At 51.3% G+C, this 27197-nt stretch overlaps 1 protein-coding gene across 3 annotated transcripts in view; it reads left to right on the forward strand.

Annotated features, from left to right (window-relative positions):
* B3GALT5 (beta-1,3-galactosyltransferase 5) overlaps positions 1-17360 on the forward strand; it is a 37904-nt gene extending 20544 nt beyond the window's left edge. Inside the window, exons 3-6 of one of the 3 annotated variants that reach the window (XM_086676000.1) lie at positions 6595-6699; positions 7088-7256; positions 15149-15468; positions 16351-17360. In XM_086676000.1, coding sequence (XP_086532126.1) covers positions 16351-17286 — 936 coding nt within the window. In that variant the 5' untranslated portion in view covers positions 6595-6699; positions 7088-7256; positions 15149-15468 and the 3' untranslated portion in view covers positions 17287-17360. The remainder of the gene's footprint in view (positions 1-6594; positions 6700-7087; positions 7257-15148; positions 15469-16350) is intronic. The other 2 variants (XM_086675999.1, XM_086676001.1) reach the window with 2 other exon arrangements.
* The last annotated feature ends 9837 nt before the right edge of the window (positions 17361-27197 follow it).

Raw genomic sequence — 27197 nt, forward strand, 5'->3', positions numbered from 1 at the left:
GAAGAGGGCATCGGGGGCACACCTGGATTTTAGGGGCAGGATGAGGAAGAAGAGCCAATCAAGGAGAGTCGGAGAGAAGGATCAGGGAGATCGGACCAGGTGGGCACCCCACCGAAGCCGAGGATTGTGGCGGTGACAAGGAGAAGAGCTTGGACAGAAACCCCTGACATCACAAGTAGGTCATGGAAGATAAAGCCAAGAAAAGCAGTGTGGCCTGTGGCTCAGTCTTGACACGATGTTTTCAAAGTCTCTCCTGATATGTATGTGTGTGTCACCAGTTTGGTATCCAGAACGGCAATTTGAACCTTTCCTGAAATCTTTGGAAGAACACCGAAGATGAGTCCATCCATAATGCCCAGCAAAGTTTTCAATTCTTGTTACTCCCTCTGTATGCTCACCCCCGCCACCCTTTCTGGTGTCTCTCATCTTCCTATCGACCCTACTCTGCTCCCCTAGTCACTCTGCCTTTTCCAGCATTTCTCAACTCTGTCCTCATCTACCACCCGAACTCTGTGCAAGGAGCAAGCTGGTAATGGGCACTGTTCTCGATAGACCGGGGACCAGGGCTAGGCTCTGCGCATCCCCCTGTGAATTCTTTCCTGACCCCAAACAGGCTGTGGCTCACCTTTGGCAGGGTGTTTTCGGATGAGCAGTGGGCGTGGACGTAGGTTGCTGTGGTCGAAGATTAATTAACTAATTGGTGGACGAGGCAGTGGTGAGCTCCCAGAAGGTGTCAGGTGGTTGGGCTAAGGTCTCTTAAACACTTTTTTGGAGCGAATATTTGTTTTGCAGTCAGACCTACAGCAGAAATCCACACAGGCAGTGATTGTCATCCTAAGTGAAAAGTCAACACATTTGTGTTTTTCGTTATTATCTATTGTCATTGGAACTGATGAGGAAGAAATTCACAGTTCCCCCCCGGGCCTGAAGCCTGGGTCCCGGAGTGTGGACAGGGATTGAGGTGTGAGTGTGAATGCCCCTTGAGAGGAAGGAGTGAGAGCAGAGCATTGGAGCTTAGCGATGGTCGTAGACTCTGCCCGGATGTTCACTTCAGATCATTTGTTCAGTAAATATTTGCACACCTCCTACCACTGTGTTAGGCCTTGAGGTTCCTGGGGCTCTGGGGAGTGAAGCAAAGCAGGTACATATAGCATCATTTCTGATCCGAAGATTCCCGATGGAAAGTGACTATTGGACTCTTTTATTAGAAGGCTGAGTACTTTAGGGAGTAGGCAATGGGTGCCATGATGCACCTAGAGGGGGAAGCGGAGATAGACAGATGGCTCCATGCACTACCTGAGGGCCGTGAGGCTTTGCCTTGACTGGCCGTCTTGCACTTGGTCCCCGGCAATAAGGGACTCCTAAAAAGTAGGTGTGACTCAACATTACTTGTCACCACTATGGTAAGGTTTTCTCAAGTTCAGTAGTGAGGGAAAAGTTCAGTTTAAACTACTGAACTTGTTTATTAGGGATAACGACGTTCACTTTCCCTGCGACCGAGGTGTCTCTACAAGGCTTGCACTGTGATCTAGGTAAGAGTATTTGTGACCAGAACAATATTCGTATACAAATGGCAGTTGTAAAATTTGTTTCCAGGGTGTCGGGTAGAAATTTGCTTTCTTAAGAAGACTGCGAAGATGTTTGCCCAGTCTTTCTAACATTTGCTAATTCTCAAGTGTCCATTGGTTTATTCTTTATGGCTCATGTTTGTAAATGAACCTGCAGGTTGAACAGGCCTGCAAGGTTGAGGGAAGTGTCTTGGCAACTGGGTAGGTCAGTGTTTGAATCATGAAAAGGGGCCCTTCAGCCTCCCCGATCAGTGAGTTTCTTGTCCAGGCGTCATGGCCTCGAAGTTTTGTCCAGAACCTGGGCAGAGGCACCGGCTTCAGGCCAAGCCAAGTGATCTTGAGCCCAGCGAGCAGACGTCATGACGTGTTGCCTTATTTCTGTTAGAAACACAAATTTCGTTTCCTAGTCAGTCACGTGTTCTCAGTGCGATCCTTCCTGAACAATCAGCAAGTAAGAGAAGCTGAGGGAAGTTAAGTGATCATCCTGTAGGAAAAAAACCCACAGGCCTAAGAACGTAGCTCGTCACCTTGAGGTCGAAATCACCTGCCACACCTCCCGCGGTGACATCGAGAGCCCACTGTCCGAAGGGCTTTAATTCTAGCAGGAGATACATGGTCATCATTGCAATCAGCAGTGGAAGCCTCAGGATGGGCCTGCCTGCTGGCACTTGGATTTCAGCTTTTTTGCTCGTTTGTAGACTTTTGTGGTCTTCTTCTGTCAGGGTTGAGAGGTAGCCATGAGTGACCAGATCTGTGAAGAGAGAGTTTTTCCATCATCAGAGGAAAGTAGCACGTCGAGGGTGCTCTTGATGGGCCCTGGAGAGTGAGGTGTTTGGGGTTCGGGCCAGGAGGCTGTTCGGCAGAGGATTAGCTCCTCTCAAAGGGTCCCTTCCGCCGTGTGGACAAATCATGAATGCTTTTGACCTTTGTGTGTGCACAGCCGTGGTTGATTACCATGTACATGCACTATTTTCTCAAGGAAATTTCTCTTCCATTCTCTTAACCATATGCCTACCTCCTGGGACCAATAGGCAAACGCTGGAATTAATGTGTGGAGTTAATTCCTGTCTTCCTTGTCTGCATGGCTTTTTGTTCCCTTCCATACGAAAGCATTTGATGTTCTGTCTGAACACCCTCATAACACTCCACACGCTGCCTCTGGTAACCCGCCAGCCCCCTCAGGATGAGCAGTAGGGGGTGAAACTCTCAGTTTGGCTGTTTCTTCCATTGAGGTACGCCAGGTTCTGTTTCTTCTGGGAATAATTGAGGTCTTATGAAATGTACACAATGCAAAAATACCTAAGGCAGCGGAAAATTTTCCGAAAAAAATTTCATCCCAGGGAGATGCCATACAAAGCAAGGGTTTTCAAGTAAGGAAGTGTATCCACGTTGCAAAGAAGCAAGCTTTGGCTTTTGGAGACGTGGGCATCTTCTCATTGGCTCATACAGAGCTTTCCTTTGGGCTTCTATGTGGCAAATATGGTGCGTTGGCAGCTGCTACCACAGTGAAAAATACCGAAGGAAAGTGGTCCTTGCTCTGCTGGACGAAGCAGCAGGAGTTACCAAGCAGCGGGAAAGCCAGTCCAAGGTTTGCACAAAAAAATAAGAAAGTATGGGGCGCCCGGGGGGCTCAGTTGGTCAAACGTCTGACTCTTGGTTTTGGCTGAGGTCATGATCTCACAGTTTGTGGGTTCAAGCCCCGCATCAGGCAGTGTGGAGCCTGCTTGGGATTCTCTCTCTCTTCTCTCTCTCTGCCCCTCCCCCGTCCTCTCTCTCTCTCTCAAAATAAATAAACATGAAAAAAAGTTTTGAAAATGAAACTCCTATAAAAAAAGGAAATAATACAGTACGATCCATTAATGAAATTGACAAAATACCAGACGGTGGGTGCCATGAGCAGTAAATGAAGGCAGCGCTTTGCTGAGGAGTTGGGGGTGGCGGGTGAGGGGTGAGCTAAGTTGGCTGAGCGGAAGCGTGTGGGGGTGCAGGTGGAGGCCCAGAACACACGCAGGGAGGGACGTCTGCACAGAAGGGAAAGAACAGGTCTGTTTGTGGGACCGAAAGGGAACAGGAGTGGCCTGAGGGCAGAGGTGCCGATGTTAACGGAACAGATGGTGCAGGGCAGGGGCTAACTGATGAGGAGCCCTGAGTCGTCATTGTAAAGGTTGGCTGAACCTGCTCGTCCAGAAATGAAATTTCAAGCCACGAAGACACCTCGCAGGCAGCACGGGCCAACCTGAACGCTGCCTGTTTTGTCCTCTGCCTCTTGTTCAGGGCACCTCATGTAAAGTGAAATCTGGGCCTGGGACTCCTGGGTGGCTCAGTCGGTGGAGCTTCTGACTCTTGATCTCCGCTCAGGTTGTGATCTCACGGTCGTGGGATTGAGCCCCGAGTCGGGCTCTGTGCTGACAGCATGGAGCCTGCTTGGGATTTTCTCTCTCCCTCTCTCTCTGCCCCTCCCCACTTGTTCTCTCTCTCTTTCTCTCTCGAAATAAATAAATGAACTTTTTTTTTTTTTTAAATTAAAATCTGGGCAGGCCAAATTGCAGAATGATCACATTCACTGGTTTTAATTACTATTCTTCCTTCTCTTCCCTGTTCTGTGGTTTGTATGCTCAATTCCTATCACTCTAGAATTCACGTTGAGGCCATCCAGGCAGCCTAGATTCTGTGGCTCTACCCTTTGGGCCACAGGACTGTGGACTAATCAGGGATAAGATGCCCCTCCGCCCCCGAGAAATCTCTTGTATTTGTCTTCAGGCTGTTTTACGTGGGATTAAAGAGTACTTTCCTGCCTGTATTTCACCAGACCCAGGCAATCGAAGAGCTTTTCCAATTTTTCCAGGTTTTTGTCACATAGTTGACTGTGTAGAATAATCAGCAGACCCATTCATGATGTGGTGCTGTATCCTTTCTGCATTTTACCAGTTGGTTTTGTTTGGCGTTTGGTCAGAAGAAGGGCCCCCAATTCTTAGCTTACTGAAATAATCCATAGTTTATTTTTTAATTTTTTTAAATGCTTATTTATTTGAGATAAAGAGAGAGAGCAAGCAGGGTGGGGGGCAGAGAGAGAGGGAGAGACAGAGAGAGAGAGAATTCCAAGTAGGCTCTACACTGGCAGCAAGGAGCCTGATGCAGGACTTGAACCCACAAACCATGAGATCATGACCTGAGTTGATAGGAAGTGTTGGATTCTTTTTTTTTTTTTTAAACGTTTATTTATTTTTGGGACAGAGAGAGACAGAGCATGAATGGGGGAGGGGCAGAGAGAGAGGGAGACACAGAATCGGAAACAGGCTCCAGGCTCTGAGCCATCAGCCCAGAGCCTGACGTGGGGCTCAAACTCCCGGACCGCGAGATCGTGACCTGGCTGAAGTCGGACGCTTAACCGACTGCGCCACCCAGGCGCCCCGGAAGTGTTGGATTCTTAACCAACTGAGCCACCCAGGCTCCACCAAAACTTATTATTTATTTATTTATTTATTTATTTATTTATTTATTTATTTATAAATGTTTATTTTTGAGAGAGAAAGAGAGAGACAGAGCGTGAACTGGGGAGGGGCAGAGAGAGAAGGAGACACAGAATCCAAAACAGGCTTCAGGCTCTGAGCTGTCAGCACAGAACCCGATGCGGGGCCCGAACTCGGGAACGGAGAGGCCATGACCTGGGCTGGAGTTAGACGCATAACCAACCGAGCCACCCAGGCGCCCCCAGAGCTTATGCTTTAAGAAGCCCACTGTAGGGGCGCCTGGGTGGCGCAGTCGGTTAAGCGTCCGACTTCAGCCAGGTCACGATCTCGCGGTCCGGGAGTTCGAGCCCCGCGTCAGGCTCTGGGCTGATGGCTCAGAGCCTGGAGCCTGTTTCTGATTCTGTGTCTCCCTCTCTCTCTGCCCCTCCCCTGTTCATGCTCTGTCTCTCTCTGTCCCAAAAATAAATAAACGTTGAAAAAAAAAAAAAAAGAAGCCCACTGTAGGGGCGCCTGGGTGGCGCAGTCGGTTAAGCGTCCGACTTCAGCCAGGTCACGATCTCGCGGTCCGTGAGTTCGAGCCCCACGTCAGGCTCTGGGCTGATGGCTCAGAGCCTGGAGCCTGTTTCCGATTCTGTGTCTCCCTCTCTCTCTGCCCCTCCCCCATTCATGCTCTGTCTCTCTCTGTCCCAAAAATAAATAAATGTTGAAAAAAAAAAAAATTTAAAGAAGCCCACTGTAGATTGGCCCTTCCTGAATCTGTGGACAGACACTATTTGTTGCCGTCGCTCCCTTTGACGCTGTGGATACAACTGTCCCGTACAACTGCTCAGTGTTATTTGGACTGTTTGGGGAAAGAACGCTTCAGAGGTTTAAAGGAATCAGGTTTTAAAAACCTTGAGCTGTGATTTTGGTTTCCGAAGGCTTGAGAGCTGCTAGTGAAACATTTTTTTTTTTTTAATAGAGAAAGCTTCAGCAGGGAGTAGAGTGCAGAGCAAGGGGGCAGCAGGGGTGCCTCTAGACCCCCCGAGCACGTTCACGTCTCTCTCAGTGTCTGGGTTGGTGTCACCAGGCCAGGTATGATCATCTTGTCCATGTTCAGGAGGGAATGAGTCTAGAGCGTCTGGAAATGGCCCTTCCCAGTGGGAAGCACAGCGGATAGCGTGGAAAGGCGACATTTTCTTCTGGGTAGTAAGTTCATGTAATTGAGGAACGATGCAAGGAGTCTCAGGAGACCCCGGGACTGCTCGCGGTGACACAGCCTTTCACGTAGTAGGTGCTCAGTGAATGCTGGAGGACGATCCTTGCTCTGGATGGAACTGTGCTCCCTGCCCCTCAAATTCATGTATGTGGTGGCATTTACGGGGGTGGGGGGGCTTTGGGAGCTAATGAAGTTCCGATGAGGTCATGCGTGTGGGGCTTGTGTGGTGGTGGGATTAGTGTCCTTGTAAAGAAGAGACCCAAGAACCCAAGGGAGCCCCTGTGCACCTTCCTTCCCCTCCCTCTCTGTCTCTCCCTCTCTCCTCCTCTCTCCCCCCCCCCGCCACGTGGGGACACAGTGAGAAATCGGCTGTTGCAAGCCACGAGGAGGACTGTCCCCAGAACCCAACCATGCTGGCGGGCTGATCTCTGACTTCCTGCCTCCGGAGCTGCGAGAGATAAAGGTCTGTTGCTCAAAGTACCGCCCAGTCTGCGGTATTTTGTTGCCTAAAATGTCATTCCTGAAAAATGCCTTTTGAAAGCTCTAAATTCATCGACTCGGAGACAACTGATCATTGGCATGAATCCCGCACTGTATCTCCTCAGATGCCTCCTTGGTTTGATTGGAGCGGCCATGTGCAAAGTTAGCAGGAGGCTTCTCTGTTGTCTTATGAGTAGGCGAGAGAGGCCCCATCGGACCCCAGACTCATCAGGGTGGGAAGCCTCGGGAAGGACTGTGGGCTCCCTGGGGTCCTCAGAAAATGCAAGGTCCTGAGCCTGCCCTGCCTGGTCTCTAGCCTGACACCCAGATTTTCCTTTGGTACAACTTGCCCTGTTTCTGGAACCCACCAGGCCCTTCCGGATTCCCTGCCTCTGCCCCTCAGCCTCCCCGGAGCATCCCCTCCCACCCCCGCCCCGGCAGACCTCTCTTCTCTCCTCTACGCTCTCCAACAAAAACCAGAGCTGGTCAGCGGATAAAGTGGCAGGAACTATCACCGTGGGGGGAGACCCCAGGATAGAGGTGGGTTCAACTCTGAATATGGCACAGACAAGTGGGATGTGTAGCCAAGGAGCAGGGCGGTGGTGGGGGGCGGGGGCAGTCAGTGGATGACAACTTCTTTTATTTTTTAATTTTTTAATGTTTATTTATTTTTGAGAGAGAGCGCAGCAGGGGAGGGGCAGAGAGAGAGGAAGACACAGAACCTGAAACAGGCTCCAGGCTCTGAGCTGTCAGCACAGAGCCCAACACAGGGCTCAAACCCCATGAACCTCGAGATCATGACCTGAGCTGAAGTTGGACGCTTAACCGCCTGAGCCACCCAGGCGCCCCGCAGATGAGAGGTTCTTAAGAGGAAAGAAACATCAGAGCTCGGGGGTCTGGCCAAACCAACCTAGCAGGATTCTAGCTAAAATTGGGCAGAAGTCTGAAGGTCAAGGCCTCTTCGGGAAAGGAATTTGAGGAGCCGATGGGAGCCTGGTCGGAGAGTGTTTGTCCGGCACACGGTCCTCCTCGCTGTGTTCAGCAGTAGCTGTTGTCCTGCGCACGCTGTGGGCCGTGAGCCCCTCCCAGGTCTGTCTTCATCGTGGAGCTCCTGGCACCCGGACCCCGGCCTGGCACAGGGGGGCCTCTCAGGAGGGCCTGGGATGAGGGCAAATGCTCACTGCCTGTGACAGCCACGGGCCACGCCGAGGGCTCTTCTGACAGGATACGTTCCTGTCCTCATTGGTCAGCCTGGAAAGACGGGCACAGGATGCCCCTGAGGCCAGACCTGTGGGGACATTTCACTGACACAGCGTCCCTCAGCCACCAGCAGCAGGAAAGACGGATGATGAAGGGGTTTCTGTTCACAGCTCTTGGATGGGCTCATGAGATGATGTGAAAGGCCAAGACGTCCCTCCCCTGGGTTGGGACACTTGAATGTCCTTCCACTAAGGAGGAGACCCCTCTAAACGCCCGCGCATGACTCGGCCACGGGCTGCACAACGGTCGGGGCGGCTGGTGGGGAAGGCCGCATCCACTGGCCGCCTCCTGAGGGCTTCTGCTGAGTCTCGCAGGAGCCAGGATAGAAGGTAAAACAGTTTGTAAACCAGAGAGGGGTTGAAACAGAGCTGAAGTTTATTTTGTTAATCAGGAAAATAATTTTAAATTGTCAGCCAGTGTAACCATTTTAAAAATACAATTAAGGGGCACCTGGGTGGCTCAGTCAGTTAAGCGTCTGACTTCTGCTCAGGTCATGATCTTGAGGTTTGTGAGTTTGAGCCCCACGTCGGGCTCTGTGCCGACAGCTCAGAGCCTGGGGCCTGCTTCGGATTCTGTGTCTCCCTCTGTCTCTGCCCCGCCTCTGCTCATGTTCTGTGTCCTTTTCTCTCAAAAATAAATTGACATTAAAAATTTTTAAAATACAATTAAAAAGGGGCCCCTGGTGGCTCAGTCGGTTAAACATCTGACTTCGGCTCAGATTATAATCTCATGGTTCGTGAGTTCGAGCTACCCTTCAGGCTCTGTGCTGACAGCTTGGAGCCTGAGCCTGCTTCAGATTCTGTGTCTCCCTCTCTCTCTGCCCTTCTCCCGCTCACGCTCTCTCTCTGTCTCTCAAAAAAAAAAACATTAAAAAAAATTTTTAAAAATATAATTAAAGAGTACATTTTAGGGACACCTGGGTGTCTCGGTCGGTTGAGCATCTGACTCTTGATTTTGGCTCAGGTCATGATCCCAGGGTTGTGGAGTCGAGCCCTATGTTGGACTCTACTGAGCATGAAGCCTGCTTGGGATTCTCTCTGTCTCTCCCTCTGACCCTATCCTGCTTGTGCTCTTTCTCTTTCTCTTAAAACAAAAACAAAACAAGTACATTTTATCTCCCAAAGTGGTAAACGGGTGCAGCTCACAGACGCCCCCCTCTGCTCGACCCCAGCCTGGCTGCCAGGCCCCAGTTCGGCTGTGAGCCAGCCAGCCAGCCGGAGCGGAGAGAAGCAGGGAGGGACACACACACCTTCTCAAGAGTGAGTGGCAGTGTGGGGGCTGTCCCCCCAGTGCCTCCAGCTCCACGGTGCCGTCCGCCCCTCCAGGTGCCACCTGGGTAGTTCTGAGGCGTGACCGTCCTCGGCTCAGGTGTGCGAGCCTGTCCACCACGGGCTGTGTGGGACCCTGTGCACCAGACCTGGGGTCCGACACCTACTGTCGGAAAAAACCCTCCGTTCTTATTTTCACGAGCCTCTAACTGTGATTTCGCGCTTTCTTCCGTTACGAACGTGGGCCCCGTATTAGCTTCCTGGGGCTGCTGTGACTACGGACCCCAGGCGGGTGGCTTAAAACAACGGAAAGGTGTCGTCTCACAGCTCTGGAGGTTGGAAGTCTGAGATGAAGGTGTGGGCAGGGGATGGTTCCTTCAGGGGCTGTGAGGGGGACTCTCCTCTGGGCCCTTCTCCTGGCTTCTGGTAGTTGCTGGCCATCTTGGCCTTCCTTGGCCTGTAGATGCATCACGCCGTCTCTGCGTACATCCTCACGTGGTGTTTTCCCCGTGTGTGTCTGTTTCCAAATACCCCCTTCTCTAAGATAAAAAAAATTAAAAAAAATTTATAATGTTTATTTATGTCTGAGACAGAGACAGAGTATGAGTGGGGGAGGGGCAGAGAGAGAGGGAGACACAGAATCCGAAGCAGGCTCCGGGCTCTGAGCTGTCAGCACAGAGTCCGACACGGGGCTCGAACTCACGGACCGCGAGATCATGACCTGAGCCGAAGTCGGACGCTTAACCGACTGAGCCACTCAGGCACCCCAATAAAAAATTTTTTTTTAATGTTTACTCATTTTTTGAGAAAGAGAGAGAGACCGAGTGTGAGTGGGGAGAGGCCGAGAGAGAGGGAGGCACAGAATCCGAAGCAGGCTCCGGGCTCTGAGCTGCCCGCACAGAGTCCGACATGGGGCTCGAACTCACAGATCGTGAGATCATGACCTGAGCCAAAGTTGGATGCTTAACCGATTGACCCACCAGGCGCCCCCAAATACCCCCTTTTCATAAGGACATGAGGTATAACTAGATGATGGCCCACCCTGATGACCTTATGGCGATTTGGTAAAGACCCTGTCCCCAAATGAGGTCACGTTCTGAGGTACTGGCAGGGGGGCAGGACTCCCAACACCCCAATTTCAAGGGGGACACAAATCAGCCCGTAGCAGACACTGACCCACACAGCAGAGCCGTGACTCTGTCTCTCAAAGAAATCACCCGTGATTTCACATCCCGTGATAGTAGTTGTAAACGTTTCCAAATATGGGCATGGCTCCCGCTGCTTTCAAAATTGAGGCAGTTATCAGACCTGGAGCCAGAAATTGTCAGATGCTGCAATAAAGAAGTGCACACATTGCCCTGGTGCGCTTTAAAAACTATTTTGGTGCACTTATTCCAACGTCGTTGATTTCCTTTGTAATCCTATATGTTTGGAAGCAGCCAGCCAGGAGCGAGGCTCTCTGAGGGCCTTCTAGACCGCTCTGTCCGCTCTCCTTTGGCTTTGGGTCACCCCGTGAACAGGGCGCCCCTGCTTGTCTGTGACCGGAAGCACGCTGGGCCGAATACTGCTGGCCAGGTGGAGCTTGAAGAGGAGTCGAGTTATGAGTCGATACTCTCAGAGGGCACACTGGGATAAGACCCAGGACGGAAATAATTACTGCCATGAAGTCAGAGCTTTCGAGCCACCCTGTGAGGCAGACGTCACGATCCCAGTTGGAGACAAAGACGCAGATCAGCAGCCTTGAAGTGTCCTGGGCCAAATTACGGCGCCCTGTTGATGGAGCCAGACGTGAACAAGATCTTCTGTTTCCAAATTCCTCGATGCTTCCATCCCAGCAGGCTGCCTGAAATGAACAAAAAGGGATTTTTAAAATCTGCTGTCTGGCATCTTAAGCTGACTTTTAATGGAAAGTGGAGATGGTCCTGGCCTGGCAACGAATGAAATATTGTAGAATGTTGTGGAAACCGCACACTTTGATCAAGGAGCCTGTCTTCCTTGTCTGAGCAACTGGTAGGTTAAAGCAGCCGTGAACACTTGAGAGCTCCCAGAAAAAGGAAGCCCCAGGCTTCATTTCCTGGGGTCCTGTTAATTCTATTTTTAATTTTCTGTAAGCTACTACGTTTTGACATCTTAAAAACAACAATAACAAAAATGCTTTCTGGATGGGGAGGGACTGCCCCCCCCCCTCCCCCAAGGTTGAGTCAATTCTTAGGGATAAGGTAGGACCCAGCCAGGACCAGATCTTGAATATGCAAACTAACCTGTCCAGAGTCACAGGTCCTCTGCTCCCTGGCCCTTGTGCCCCAGGAGATAAGATTCCTCTGCCTTGATCATCCCACGGCCAGGTGCTGGGTATCTAGGGGCCATCCCCAGAGCTGGCTCCCAGAATTATTCAAACTAGCCAGTCCTAAGCTGTTCACCCTGCTGTGTGTATTGCCTTTACCACAAAAGGCTCAAACCTGTCTGTTGCTTCTGCTTCCTGACCAAAACCTGTGACCTTCCTGTGGCCCAGAATGACAAGCCATGTCTTTTGTTTCTAAGAAGACTGTAACATTAACATTTTCTTTCAATGACATTGACTTGTCCGGGTTGTCATTCATTCCTCTTTATAAATTAAGACCTGGGCACAAAACAGGTTTGTCCTGTGATACACTGGTCCGTGAAACATCCTGTGGTGGTGGTGGTGGGGGGGAATCAGATTTGTGGCCAAATGAATTCGGGCTATGTTATAGAAGATCTCCCCTTTTCAGAGATTTATTTTTAATTAAAATTATTAAAAAATAATGGTGGTACAACTTACATACAGCAAAATACACACGTCTTAACCCGTATGGCTCAGTGAAATTTTACATATGTCTACACCCATGTAAACCACTACCCAGATCAAGAATAAAAGCAGCTTTCCAGAAGGGTCCTCGTGCCCTCTCCTGGTTAATAATCCCTCCATCAAAGGTAATGACTATTCTGGCTTCTATCATCACCGATATATTTTGCCTGGTTTTGAGCTTCTTAATCAGTGGAATCATTCAGAATATAACTTTCACGTCTGGCTCTTTTCATTCAGCATAATGTCTATCAGATTAATACATAGTGGGTATATCAGAAGTTTGTATTTTTTAATGGCCGTGTCACATTTGATTGGCCCATTCTGCTGTCCAAAGAAATTTTTAATTTACGTTTGTGCCTTTATCAATGTATTGTGTCTTGTCTCCATGTTCATTCTTTTTTTGACTACTTGGTGAAAATGACTCTGGGCCCACAGTGACTTCTGTGCTGTCAGTGGGCTAGGCTGTGCCCTTGTCATGGAGGTCTGCATCTCGGGGCCGGGTTGGGGGACTGTCCTCAGGGTTTCTCCTCTGCTACGGGCAGTTCTGCTCCTTATATCTGCTGTTCCTGTGTTTTTAGAGATCTCTTTACTTCTTTTTTTAAATTTTTTTGATTAAAAAATTTTTAATGTTTATTTTTTGAGAGAGAGAGAGAGTTGGAGAGGGGCAGGGAGAGAGGGAGACAGAATCCGAAGCAGGCTCCAGGCTCTGAGCTGTCAGCACAGAGACCGATGTGGGACTCAAACTCACAAACCGGAGATCATGACCTGAGCCAAAGTCGGATGCTCCAACCGGCTGAGCCACCCAGGCGCCCCAGAGATCTCTGCTTCTTGCTAATCTCTCGTCACTCACACCCCTTGTTATAGGAACAATTCTTTATGTTAAACTTTCCCTTTGGATTACTGTGTGGCTTCTCTCTCCTGTTTGGACCCAGATGGATATCACAGGTTTTGGCACTAACGGGCAGCAACGTGTTCCGTGCGTTCTTGGCCATGCCCCATTTCTGTTGTGTCTGAGCTCAGGAGTTGTTTGCTGGGTCATGGCGTCCAGCTTTCCCTGCCGTAGATGCTGCCAGACGATTACGGCTTTCCGAAGTGTTTGTATTAATTTACACGCCCATTTCCTTTTAGTCATCCTCATGGGTGGCTGTGGTACTTGTGGTTTCATTTGCATTTCCCTAATGACTAATGATGTACTTCCTTGGGTTTTGGCCATTTGGATAATCTTCTTTTGTGAAATACCTGTTCACAATTCATTTTTTTTTTTTAATTGTGGGGTTTTTTTGGTTTGTTTTTGTGGTATTCTTGTTGATTCATAGCAGTTCTTGACAGAGTCTAGATAATAGTCCTTTGTCACATCAATGTATGGCAGATATGTTCTCCCATTCTGTGGCTTGCTTTTGAACTCTCTTGATGGGATCTTTTTTTTTTATGGTATCTCTTGAAGTTCCATTCATCACCCCTTTCCTTTTAGATCGAGGAGGTCCTCTCCTTCCTGCCCCCCCCGCGCCCCCACTCCCGCCCCAGCCCAGTCCATTAAACTTGATTTTGCAGATGTTTTCCTGCCCTTGGAGATGGATTTCCATTCCGTTTGTCTTCAGGCCCTGTAGCCTTAGGTCAGGAGTTTTACCCACCTGGCCTGGGAAGGGACCCTCCACATGACTGTCCGTTAAGATGCTGACTCCTGGGCTCCCTGCAGACAGCCTTTCCCTGCCCTAAAGGCCCTTGATGTGCTGTTACTTGCTTATTCCCTTGTAATTTGAACGTGCCCAGGGTCTAACCTGTGCACAGCCCTGTACAGTATTAGGAGGGCACACCCCTGGCCCTCTGGGCACGCCGACCCAGGAGGAACACAGCTGCCCCAGCCTGGAGCTGTAGTGATAACTACGGAGGAGCCCGTGGAGGGCAGGAGGCAGAGAAGGGAGGGAGGGACCTGCCGCCTTCTGGCTTGCCTTGATCTATAATTCATGCACGATACTGATCTACTCCAGTTCCCAGGCTCTGTGTCCGTGTCTGTAGTGCTCATAGGTTGAAAGAGCAGAGCCAGGGACCCAGAATCTGCTAAATAAACTGCTGTTCCGTTACTGACTGGACAGCTGGGCCACGCAGACTGGTCCCGGTGGGTTTTGAAGGTGGGGCTTCCACAGCAGAGCAGTTGTTTGTTCTTGGCTCTGTCTGTGGAGCTGCTTTATGCTAAGGGTTCCCTCCTCTCAGCCAGACTGTGAGGGGCAGAACCTGGGGGATATGTATTTCCTTTGCTTGAAACGTGGTGTTCCAGGCTCTGTTACTTATTGATGCTGGGTGCCCTCCGGTGGAAGGTTGGATTCAGGGTTCTTTCCTTTTCTTTCTTTTTTTAAAAAAATTTTAATGTGTATTTATTTTTGAGAGAGAGACAGAGTACAAGCAGGGGAAGGGGAAGGGGGAGAGAGAGAGGGAGACACGGAATTTGAAGCAGGCTCCAGGCTCCGAGCTGTCAGCACAGAGCCCGACACGGGGCTCGGGGCTCAACTCACGAACCACGAGATCATGACCTGAGCTGAAGTCAGATGCTCAACCGACTGAGCCACCCAGGCGCCCTGGTCCTTTCATCATTCCACTCAGGTGCTTTTTTTGTCTTGCTTCCTGCTTTTTTTGTCTCTTTGCAGACAGGAGCACTGAGTTGAGAATAGATGGATTTCTTCCTTGTGTTAAATTCTGTAAGCCTCAGCCACAGACTCTTACGTAGTAGGTCAGTTTTCAGCATGAGGAATTGGACCCAAACTGACTTGTGAGTCCACCGCGTCCCCTTACTGAGCTCCCGGTGCTGTCCTAGTGCATCAGGCCCAGCAGGCTTCTTGGGTATTTGCATGCTGTTATTGTTGTCGACAGGTGAACCAGGCGGCAGAGTTTGTCTTGATCACACCCACTTTGCAGATAAGAAAAGTGAGGCTGGAGTGGGGGGGGGGGCCCAAATGCTTCTCAAGGTCACCCGGGTAGGTGGTAATGTGGTTCCGTCTGGCACAGCCGATGTAATGGGGAGGGGCTGCTGGCGAGGCATGACTGATTTGAATGGCGCTATTCTTTTTGTCTTTTCCTCATAGTGACTCTCGAGGATGAGAATCCGCATTTTGGACAAACAAAGTGAGTCCGGAACCTGACAGTGCCCCTTGGCACTCACTGACAGCTCTTTGGCAAGTTGCCTCCCGGAATCTACCCCGTGGCTTAGCTTTCAAGCCAGAGGGTCCATCGGAGCCAGGAGAAAGTGAGTGATTTCCTTTCTTAATGTTACAACGTTAACACGGGTGGTCCTGGATTTGCTGACAATGACAGACACGTGTGGGCACAAGACGAAAGAATCAGGACATTGAAAGACGTCACCTAAAAAAGTAAAACCAGCACCTCTAGCAGGGACAGAACCAAGGTACGGTATCCCCCCCGCCTTCTCTGAGGTTTTGTGTTGCGAGGTGTCAGTCACCCACGGTCAACCGCTGTCCCCAAGCCGATGGTCCCCATTCTGACCTCTCATCAGAAGGTCAGCAGCAGCCTAGCACAACGTCACCCGCCTGCCTCGCTCACCTCATCACATCACACGGGCATTTTGTCACCTCCCGTCATCCCAAGGAGGGTGAGGACAGCACAGTTAGATATTGAGAGAGAGAGACCACATTCACATAACTTTTATTACAGCGTATGATTAAAACTGCTCTATTGGATTGTTCATTATTGCCGTTAATCTCTTACTGTGCCTAATTTAAAAATTAGCAAGTTATAGGAACGAGGTTCGGCACTGTGCTCAGTGTCAGGCACCTGCTGGGGGTCTTGGAAGGTAGCCTCCCGGGTAAGGCAGGGGGAGCAAAGTTGTACAGATCACAACATTGGTCTTGCTTCTTTCTGGGCGTGGTAGGATGGTGCTTGACTCCGTCAGAGAAGAATGCAGATGGTTCGTACGTTGAGACCTAGAACATGTGGTTTCCAGTCTCGCAGGTTCTCTGGCTGGATTTCGTTATGGAGTCCAGACGGGCAGAGCTAGAAGGACCCAGTGGGAGATCTGATCCCGTGTGTTAGAGGGGGAGTCTGAGAGCCCCATGGGTGAAGGGCGGGCTGGCCCGGAACGCCGTGCTCCGGCCTCACGCTCTGGAGTGGACGACCCTGTCGGGCATCCATGCTCACTGCTGACGCACGGCTCTCCACCTGTGCAACGAGACCCCGGCGTCTCTGTCTTCCCCCCGCTAAGCCTCCCGGGGCAGAGCTAAGCACGCTGTCCTCCTTTTGAGACCTAACGACTCCACTTTGCTCCTTTCAGATGGCTTTTGTGAAGATGCGACTGGTATATGTCTCGCTGGTGGTCCTGGGAGCCCTCTGTTTGTATTTTAGCATGTCCAGTCTGACTCCTTTTAAAGGCGAGCCGTTTGTTTTCAAGAAAGAAAGAGGGAGCTTCCTTCAGCTCCCAGATATCAACTGCAGGCAGGACCCCCCTTTCCTTGTCCTGCTGGTGACCTCCTCCCACGAACAGTTGTTTGCTCGCACGGTCATCCGGAACACGTGGGGGAAAGAAAAGAACGTGAGTGGCAAGCAAATAAAAACGTTCTTCCTCCTGGGAGCCACGGCCAACAAGGACCTGTCGAGACTGGTGGCACAGGAGAGCCAGCAGCATCGCGACATTATCCAGAAGGACTTCATGGACGCCTACTTCAACTTGACCCTGAAGACCATGATGGGCATAGAGTGGATTCACCGCTTCTGTCCTCAGGCGGCTTTTGTGATGAAAACGGACTCCGACATGTTCGTCAACGTCTACTACCTGACCGAGCTGCTTCTGAAGAAAAACAGAACCACCCGGTTTTTCACCGGCTTCTTAAAACTGAACGAGTTTCCCATTAGGGACAAGCACAACAAGTGGTTTGTCAGTAAGTACGAATACCCGTGGGACAAGTACCCACCCTTCTGCTCGGGCACTGGCTACGTGTTCTCCAGCGATGTCGCGGGTCAGGTGTACAACGTCTCGGAGAGCGTCCCGTTCATTAAGCTGGAAGACGTCTTCGTGGGGCTCTGCCTCGCCAAACTGCAAATCAGTCTGGAGGAACTTCACTCCGAGCAGACCTTCTTCCCAAACGGGTTACGCTTTTCCACGTGTCGTTTTAAGAAGATCGTGGCCTGCCATTTCGTCAAGCCTCACCACATGCTGAGCTATTGGCAGGCTCTGGAAAATTCTCTGGGGGAAGAGTGCCCAGCTGAATGAGGAGAGCCTGGGGGCACCCGTGGACACACGTCAGATAGCTTTGGAAGATCTTGGGTGGCACTGCTGAGGATCGACGTGGGGGTAGGGGGGGAGCGAGGAGGGGGGACAGGCAGGGGAGGGTGATCTCCTCCACGTCTGAACCAGCACATGAACTTGAGAGAAACCGCTTGGTGCCCAAGCAATAACAGATGCCATCTCCTGAGTACCTACGCTGTTGCACTAAGCATGTGATGCACGCCCACGTCTTCCCATTTGCAGGGGCCGTCTCCACAGTGCGTCCACACTGCGTCCCCCTCTGACACACAGGAAACAGCAGCGTGCGGAGGCACAGGGCCTCGTCCCCAGGCTCCCGGCCAGTGAATGTTGGGGCAGCGATGAAAAATCCAGCACCGTCGGAACTCAGGTGCAGCCAACGACTGGGTCGGCCCCTCCGTCCCGGAGAGACGCCTGCTGCTGACGCCCTTCAGCCCCTTTGTAGAGTCCCCTCCGCCTCCGCTCCTAATCCTTGTGCTTTTAGTGCTGTCACTGGGGCGAAGCAGCGTGCCCCCAGATCCTTAATTCTCTGCGGTGGGTCCAGCTGGACCCTGAGTCCCTGTGAGCGTCTCGGCCCTCCGCTCACGGCAGAACGAGAACATCCCAGGCAAGAGCCCATCAGAAACCGCCATCCCTAGATGGAAGATTCGGCTTAGAAATGGCTGCAGAGTCGGCCTGTGGTGCAGATTCTTGGCCGCACTGCCGACCTCTCCCAGGGCGTCTGTTTGTTGCAGATGCCCCTGGTCTGTCGGGGTTCCCACGGGAGGGCAGCGGGGCGCAAGCCTCGGCCTGGGAAGGACTCTGGGAGCTTTTCTGGGAATTCAGGCGGGTTTAAGTCAAGATGTCCTCAAGGACCCCCTGGGACACCGAGCGCCGAAGGCACTCGGGTCAGGAGGGGCTGTCTTCCTGTGCCTGCTTGGCACACCCAACCCCAGCTCATCTTTGGATTTCTCAGACGGCCAAGGAACGACAGAGTTTGTGGAGGACTTCATCCTTCGACTTTTTCCTGCCTGGACGTTTGCAGGGGCCCGTTCCGCGGGCCGTGGACACCAGGCGCTGCTGTGCAGAGGGGTCTCAACTGCGTTTGGCCGCCATCGATTGCACGCAGAGTCACCTTGCTCCTGGTTGTGGGAATAACTGGTTCTTGTTTTTTACCTTATCCGATTTGACTTTACCAGCACTCAAAGCCAAGGCCCCACGTGGCCGTGTAACTCACAATCGTTGGACTAAGCTCCTACCCGAACTCAGAAGAGGTATTTGCCGCAAAACGGCCGTGGCGATGTTAGCTTGCAGGTCGAGGTGTGGCATCCTAGTTTGCAACCGCATTTGTTGTATCTGGACGAGTCGTTGCTTCGCAGATGTGTTTCCTTACCTGGCTGATCTGAGCGTGCTGGGTCGTGTTCGGAAAACGCTCCTTCCCAGGTGGGAAAATCGGGGACTGAGCTCATTTTTTTGAAGCCCGGATTTTGCCAGGGCCTGGGTCCTGCAGAATGGGTTGCCCCTGATTCGGAAGGTGATGGTGGGTGGGTGTTGAGGGTGAAGCAGTTCGTCTGGCGGTAGGGCTGGGTTTGTGCCCAGATGTCCACCTTGTCTGGTGTGCATGACCGTGTGGCCCCTGGGCTAGGTGGGTGAGGTGTGGCTGACTCAGGATCTGGACTTCTCTGCATCAGCCTGCAGCTCAGCCATGGTGGCCGTGAGCACAGGTGTGGCTGTGTTACCCAAGTCGTATTCTTGGGCCCAACAATGATAGAAATGAGGCCGGACCCAAAAGTCAAAGGCACGGGAAACAGCTTGAGCTGAAGGAGACACAGCACCAAGAGAGCGGTTATGCTGGCCTCCCTGCACAAAGGGGAGGCCCTGCTTATATAGAGAAAGATCCCCCCCAGTGTTCCCACTCCAGTCCCTTACGCTACTAAGGGACAGAAAAGTGCCTCGTCTTGATTGGTCGATACTGGCAGGCCACCCGGTAGCTGGTGTTTTCGGACCCAGGGTCTTTCGGGTTTCCAGAGCTTCTGGTTTGCTCCTGGGTTGACAGGATATGGCCGAAGCTGTTGTTTTTAGTCTTGCTTGGGTGGGGTCGTCTCCTGGTTCTGCTCTGAGAGAGAAGCAGCTTAGTAATAACAGCCGACAAGAATGCCCCAGGTGCATAGCGTTTTTCATTTGGGGCTTGGTCCTATGGTCCCTGATGGTCTTCTGTCCCTCCTGAGAGATTTTATCCTCCTCTTTTTTTTTTTTATATTTTTAACTTTTAAAATTTATTCTTGAGAGAGAGAGGCAGAGCAAGACAGAGCATGAACAGGGGAGGAGCAGAGACAGAAGGAGACACAGAATCCGAAGCAGGCTCCAGGCTCTGAGCTGTCAGCACAGAGCCCAATGCGGAGCTTGAACCCACGAACCGTGAGATCATGACCTGAGCTGAAGTCAGATGCTTAATCGACTGAGCCCCCCAGGTGCCCCTCATCCTCCTTATTCTTTTTAAAAAAAAATTTTTTTTTCAACGTTTATTTATTTTTGGGACAGAGAGAGACAGAGCATGAACGGGGGAGGGGCAGAGAGAGAGGGAGACACAGAATCGGAAACAGGCTCCAGGCTCTGAGCCATCAGCCCAGAGCCTGACGCGGGGCTCGAACTCACGGACCGCGAGATCGTGACCTGGCTGAAGTCGGACGCTTAACCGACTGCGCCACCCAGGCGCCCCATCATCCTTATTCTTAAGGGGAACATGGATCGAGTTCTCAATCTTCTTCTTTTTTTAAAAAAAAATTTTAATGTTTTACTTATTTTTGAGAGAGAGACAGGGTGTGAACAGGGGAGGGACAGAGAGAGAGGGATACACAGAATCTGAAGCAGGCTCCAGACTCCAAGCTGTCAGCAAAGAGCCTGACACGGGTCTCGAACCCGTGAACCTTGAGATCGTGACCTGAACCGAAGCCTGACGCTCAACCAACTGAGCCACCCAGGCACCCCTCAATCTTTTTTATCTACTTCCTGCTCATCAAGGGCAGAGACCCCACCTATCACTGGAGGTCATGGAAATATCTTGCTATCTGATCTAACACTGATATGGAAACATGGTCCCCAGTCGGTATGGACTTGAATCCCCATGCGAGCATCAGCTTGTTGTAGTCTGGAGGACGCACATTGGACAAATGAATTAAAGAGGCGTGGCCCAAATATAAGCAGCAGTAAAATAGCCCAAGGAGAGGCAAGAGACAGGTAACACTTGGCAGGTGGAGCCCCAGATGGCTTGAGCCTGGGGTTCTTAAAATGATGTAGCCAAGAGGCCAGATGGAGGGTGATGTTAACCCTTTGTTCCCCGTCTCTGAAAACAGTGTAGAATGTTGAATGTAGAATGTAGAACATTGATGTAGAAACATCAGGATGTATTTGCAATAGCACATTTCTCCGCTTGTTCAGCCAGTAAATTGTCTAAGGCTAATTGGTGCTCTAAGACCATGGAAGCCATTGAGTCTGATGATGTTTAGATAAGTATAAAATCCTGTCGGGTTCCAGCCACCACTGCGGACACAGTGGCTGTGACATTTTGTGTGACCGCACTGCTTCAAATTAGTCCCCCGGCTAGTCCTGTCACGAGTCTCACCAAGGTGACTGTTCCAGCAATCAGCAGTCCTACAGCTCGCCTGGACTTCGTGGTGAGAGCTGAGTGTCATTAGGGTTATTGGAGAATATTTTAATATTTTCAGGGCGAGGTGCGACACATCCCACGGCTCAGTCACTGCTAGTATTATTGGTATCGTGACATTGAAGTGGCGTCCCCTTCCGATCTACCATTCCTAGGAACACCGTTCCTTTAGCCAGACACAGCAGCCTTGGGGAGGGATCGGTGGGGACTGAGGGGTGAGTGGCTGTGAGGCACCCACAGGGAGTTCTTGTCATCATCTGGGTCGCCATCACCAGGGGTCCAGGGCATCTGTGGCCTTGTGTGACAGTCCGGGTAACTGTGCCACCAGAGCCATATCTCCTGGATCTTATCTCCAGGGCCGTGTTTGAGTTGGGGGTCGTATTTCTGCACATAAAGGGGGTCAGGGCTAGGGGTGGGGTGGGGTTAAGTGCACCTTTTGGTGAGCATAAAATGGGTGCTAAGTAGGCCGGCTCCGTGGACAGTCAGAGTATAGATGGAGGGCCTATGAGGATCTCAAGAGGTGTCATGTGGGGACAACCTGGGATCTACCTTGGTACATCAGGTTATGGCTGAGGGATTAAAGCATTTTGTTGTCATCAGGTCAGCGGGCATCAGGTGGGTGTGGAGGACTGGGTTTGTGTGAGATTTACCGGTTCTGTAAACGGGGTGGGTTTGGACCCAGGACCACTGTGCGGGGTAGACCCCCCTCTCCCCCAAACATCTTTATGTGCCTCTCCATGGACCTGTTGGTGACATACCCAGCAGTGGGATAAATTTCTGGTGTGGTCTGAGACCATGGTTTTAGTAATTTGGAAGAAAGAATTTTCTTCCCATTTTCCCACGTTTTGCTTACACCGTATTACTATTAACAAAGACCTAAAGCACCAGGACCAGAAGGGACGTGGTTAGTTGTTGTTGTTGTTGCTGTTGTTACTGTGAATCCTAGCAAGGACACAACAGACCCAGAACCACCCCAGGAAATGTGAGACTAGAAGGGACCCTCTCCCCAGCAGGGGCGAGCACTGGAGAAACTCAGCAGGGGCGCGTTAAATCCTTGTGAGCCGGACCCAGCTGGGTATTCCTTCAGCCCTGCAGCAGAGGGAGTGGCCAGGACTACCCGGTAGGGTCCTTCCCATCTGGATTGGAGTTGGTCTGACAAGATTTTATTGCCACATTCCCGTCTGGCCTCTTGAGTCTTGGCTTCGGTTAACCTGAGAATGAAATAGCCCCCGCCCCACTCCCCCAACCACCTGTTGCTTGGGAGGGACTTGGGCAGCGCCAACTAGCCCCAGTAGCCTTTTCTGTCCTCGAACAGAAAGCCTCTCCCCAACCGGTAAAAACGTCTGCACACGCAGGGAGATATTAACCAGCCATTGGAGGCGTCTGAGTAACATCAATGCCTGTCTGTCCGGCAACGCGGGTTCCGCCTTCGGGTGTGTTCCTGACGTCACCTTGCCAGCCAGTGAGCGTAGGAAGCTCTGTGACAGTGTGAATTAGGAAGCAAAGCGATGCTTCTCCAGTGACACCCGACGACTAGTTTTGCGCTGGGACCCAGGGGAGCCGGGACGGGGTCTTGGCTCGCGCGCATCCAGAGAAGGGTGACTGGGTGCTCCCTGTTTGCCAGGTGCTGAGATGAGGGTGATGTTACATGCCCTGTCCCCTTAAATGCTGGAGGCAGCTCTCTGGGGAGAGGGTGCCAGCAGGGGCCCTGCTTTGCAGACGAGGAAGCCCAGGCAGCGGGGAGCAGCTGGCGTGAGCTGCAAAGTAGCGGAATCAGGCTGTGAGCCCCTGGGCGGGCGTCCCAGGCAGTCAGCGGTGTTCCTCGGGGTGCAGGAGCCCGTGGTGTGGGCTGCACGTCCCTGCTCGCCCTGTGCACCCCTCCACACGCCCACCCGCAGGTGTCCGAACCCTGGCCCCCGCCTTCCTCCGGGACTGGGCTGTGTGGCCCCAGCCCCAGTGCTCTTGCACTAGATTCCAGCCCTTCCCTGCGTCCTGGGGTGCAGGACTCCTGTGCGGGGTCCCCCTCTGCCGGGTCACCGCATATGCACACAGGTGTGCTGTCATTTGCATCTTAAAAACTCATCAACAGCCTTCCTTGACACCCTCTTTCCCTCCAGCCAGGGCTCCATTTCTGTTCCCTCTGCAGCCCCACCCACAGGGAGTTCTGCGTGCTCTTACACTTCTTCCCTCCTGCTGTTTCTGAAACAGATGTTGGGTCCCCTCCACCAGGCGGTCCTCTCCGAGGACCTGTGTTGCTGGTCCGGGCTGGGTTCTCGGTCCTCATGTGGCCTGACCGCACAAGCTGTTCTCGGTGGGGTTGGCTCACGTCTCCCCAGCTTCCCGGACTCTTGGTGCTCTTGGTTCTCCCACATGCTGGCGCCTCCTTTCCCATCTACTGTGCTTGTCCGCTGCTGGCTGTACCTTCAGATTGTATCCAGAAGCCCACCTCTTCCCACCACCTCTCTGCCGCCACCTGCCCAAGCCCCGCCCCCTGCCCAAGCCCCGCCCCTCGCACCTGCCTGCCTCCTTCCTGCAGCAGCTCCCGCCTGCTCTCTCTCGGGTCCCACCGCTGCATCCTGTGGGTCTGCTCCCAAAACGGCTTCCAGAGCACCCTTCTTCGAAAATATAGATCAGAGCATCTCCTGGTCTGCTCAGAGCCCTCCAGAGGCTCTCCATCTCTGAGTGAAAGCCACATCTTTAATATTGTCATCTGCCTTTATTCCTTAATTTTGTCCCTTCACACTCTCCCCTTCCTGCCACTATAGCCTCCAGTAGCACCACCCTTCTAGCCACACTGACCTTCTTGCCTTTCCTGGGACATCACAGGTGGATTCCACCAACCTCAGGGCCTTTGCACTGGTGTTCCTTCTGCCAGGATCACCCTTTCCCCAGAGGGTCTCATGACTCACTCCTTTGCCTCCTTCAAGCCTTTGGTCAGATATCACCTTCTTAGCGAGGCTTACCTGGACCAGCTTACATGAAATTGCAGCTTGCCCCTCGCCCCCGCCACGTCCCCTTACCTTGTGTTATTTTTCCCTACCGCACTTACCAATTTCTAACAGAGTATATAATATCTATGTATTATGATTATCTATTTTGTTTATTGTTTATATTTCAACCCACTTTAAGGAAAGCTCTCTGCAGGCATAGATCTTTGTTTTCCTCACTGATGCACCTTAAAACTTTAGCACAGCTCCTGGCACATAGTAGATACTCAGCAAATATTTGTTGAATGGAACTGAAATGGCCTTTATTGAAGTGGTTTTAGAGGGGACAGGAGAGCCTAGACTGGAAGGCAGATGGTTTCTAAAGACTTTTAAAAATTTTTTTAAATGTTTTTTATTTGTTAGAGAGAGAGAGAGAGAGAGGGAGTGCTCAAGTGGGGGAGAGGCAGAGAGAGAGGGAGACAGAATCCGAAGCAGGCTCCAGGCTCTGAGCTGTCAGCACAGAGCCCGATGCGGGGCTCCAACTCACAGACTGTGAGATCATGACCTGAGCCGAAATCAAGAGTCTGTCGCTTAACTGACTGAACCACCCAGGAGCCCCTGGAAGGTGGAGGATTTCTGAAGCACAGCCAACACCGTGGCTCCTCGTGAATCAGTAGATGAGGAAAGGGGTGCACTTTTTAAATAATTTGTTTATTTTTTAATTTACATCCAAGTTAGTTAACATATAGTGCAACAATGATTTCAGGAGTAGATTCCTTAATGCCCCTTACTCCTTTGGCCCATCCCCCCTCCCACAACCCCTCCCGTAACCCTCTGTTTGTTCTCCATATTTAAGAGTCTCTTATGTTTGGTCCCCCTCCCTGTTTTTATATTATTTTTGCTTCTCTTCCTTTATGTTCATCTGTCTTGTCTCTTAAATTCCTCATGTGAGTGAAGTCCTATGATTTTTGTCTTTCTCTGACTAATTTCTCTTAGCATAATACCCTCCAGTTCCATCCACGTAGTTGCAAATGGCAAGATTTCATTCTTTTTGAATGCCAAGTAATACTCCATTGTGTATATATACCACATCTTCTTTATCCATTCATCCATTGATGGACATTTGGGCTCTTTCCATACTTTGGCTATTGTCGATAGTGCTGCTATAAACATATAAACATTGGGGTGCATGTGTCCCTTTGCAACAGCACACCTGTATTGAAAGGGGTGCACTTTTACTGCAGACTGTGACCTGAAAACCTAGAAGTGTTTTAGAGCATTGTTTCTTGACTTCATGTCCCCCCTTCTCCATAGCAGAAGGCCTCAGACAGGTAGGACCTGTAGGGAGGTGGGACCTATGGCAGGTAGGACCCTATGATGCACTCTGTGTGCCCGCCCTCCAGCCCCCACGTGCCAGCCTTGTCTCACCTGTCACCCTCTTGACACCCCCCCTCCACCTCTTTTCATGATTATAGAAATCTGCCTTTTTTCCTCAACTTTTAGTCAGAAGACACTTAACCGAATTGTCAGAAAACACACACGGGACGACCGATGTGACTTTTCAGTGCTGTTGTTTTCTGTGTGTAAATAACTACATACGTGGCAATCTTTGGGACACTGAAAACCACACTTGGCCAGTATTGGAGGGCGTTTTTCAAAACCAGAACTCCGAAGCAACCCGCTCTCTTGAGCTGTGTGGGTCAATTCTGGACTTGGGATTGCCACTGCTTGGTGTCCTGGGGCCTGGCCGGCTCGCGGAAAAGGAATGTGGTTGGCCCAGGAAGGTTGTCCCCGGACTCCTGCACCTCACGAATCTGTTTTGATCCCGCGGAACGGGCTTAGTTGCTGAAAGCCCGGCCGTGGCTGAGGGGGCAGTTTCCTGGTCAACAAACCTGTTGCGTACATTTCAGGGACCGTGTTTAATAACAGGAGACTAGAGTTTAACTCAGTACTTGCCAGTTGAACTAGGAGACCACACCAATGCTGTGATGGAATAAATCATCCTAATGTGACAGCAACGGAAATTGTAGAGCATCTTAATTTTACAAACTATAATACCTGCCATTTGTTAAGTTACTGAATATTGTTCCCTTGCCCTCCAGACTCGGAGAATCTACGGTGAATCACGTCAGTCATTTGGGTGGAAAGGCTGATACCACTGCCACTTTGCGACGAGGGGACTTTTAAAAAAAATTTTTTTTTTAATGTTTATGTATATTTGAGACAGACAGAGACAGAGCATGAACAGGGGAGGGTCAGAGAGAGGGAGACACAGAATCTGAAACAGGCTCCGGGCTCTGAGCTGTCAGTACAGAGCCCGATGCGGGGCTCGAACTCACAGATCGTGAGATCATGACCTGAGCTGAAGTCGGACGCTCAACCGACTGAGCCACCCAGGTGCCCCAACGACGAGGGGACTTTTGTCCTCAGGTGTAATCGAATTATCCTGAACTTCAGGTTCCTCTTCCTCACCGAGTAGTTAACTCTTTTTAGACACCTTTACCCACCTCCAGCGTGGTCCACACATCACGTCTTGTACTGAATGCAGACTCAGGCCGATTCTCACTTCCTGGTGGGCTCTGGGGCAACAATCTTCTCTGACTGGGTCACCTCGACCCTGTGTCGCGGGTTTTTGCCCCGGAAACCCTACGATTCTCCCAACTTTTCTTGTCTGTTGTCTGGGGGCGCATGGCCCCGGGGGTCACTGTTCTGATTTCTCTAGATAGTGACACCTACAGTAAGAGGTGAGAAAACAGTTTCAAAGGAAAGTAGGATTTCTGTGCTTGTGGAGAGAAAGAGGGTTTAGAACTTGGTCCCATCCCCTCAGGTCACGCGTGAAAACTAAGATCTTCGGCTGGTGTTTCAACTCAGCGCTCGGAGGGACCCCCGACTCTCAGCCTGACACCATACCTACAGTGCCATACTGTTTCGTTCTTTTCTTTGTCCAAACTAAATGTACTTAATTCCTACTTGTCTTAAAACATAGCACTGCAGCCCCACGTGTAAAAAGAGGGGAAAGAGATATCCAAGCAATAAACCCTGTCCAGCTTCCTCTCCTTGGGCTCCATCTGTCCATTCAAAAGCCCGATTAACATCTCCTCCCGGGCACCCCCAGAGTGCACACAACACAGTGAGGCTAAAACCAGACTCCACAGCTCCTTCCCCCAAGCTCGGTCTCTGAGGTCAGAGCTTCCCCATCTCAGGCGGTGCGGCCACTGTCCCATCCCTCCATCCATTCCGTTCAGGCCAGGGGTCACCTTGTCACTTTGCTCTCCCTCACTTCACCCTGCGTGTCGGACAGTTGCCAG

This window comes from Puma concolor, chromosome C2, assembly GCF_028749965.1.
Source record: "Puma concolor isolate L17-30 chromosome C2, mPumCon1.1.hap2, whole genome shotgun sequence".
Lineage (NCBI taxonomy): Eukaryota > Metazoa > Chordata > Mammalia > Carnivora > Felidae > Puma > Puma concolor.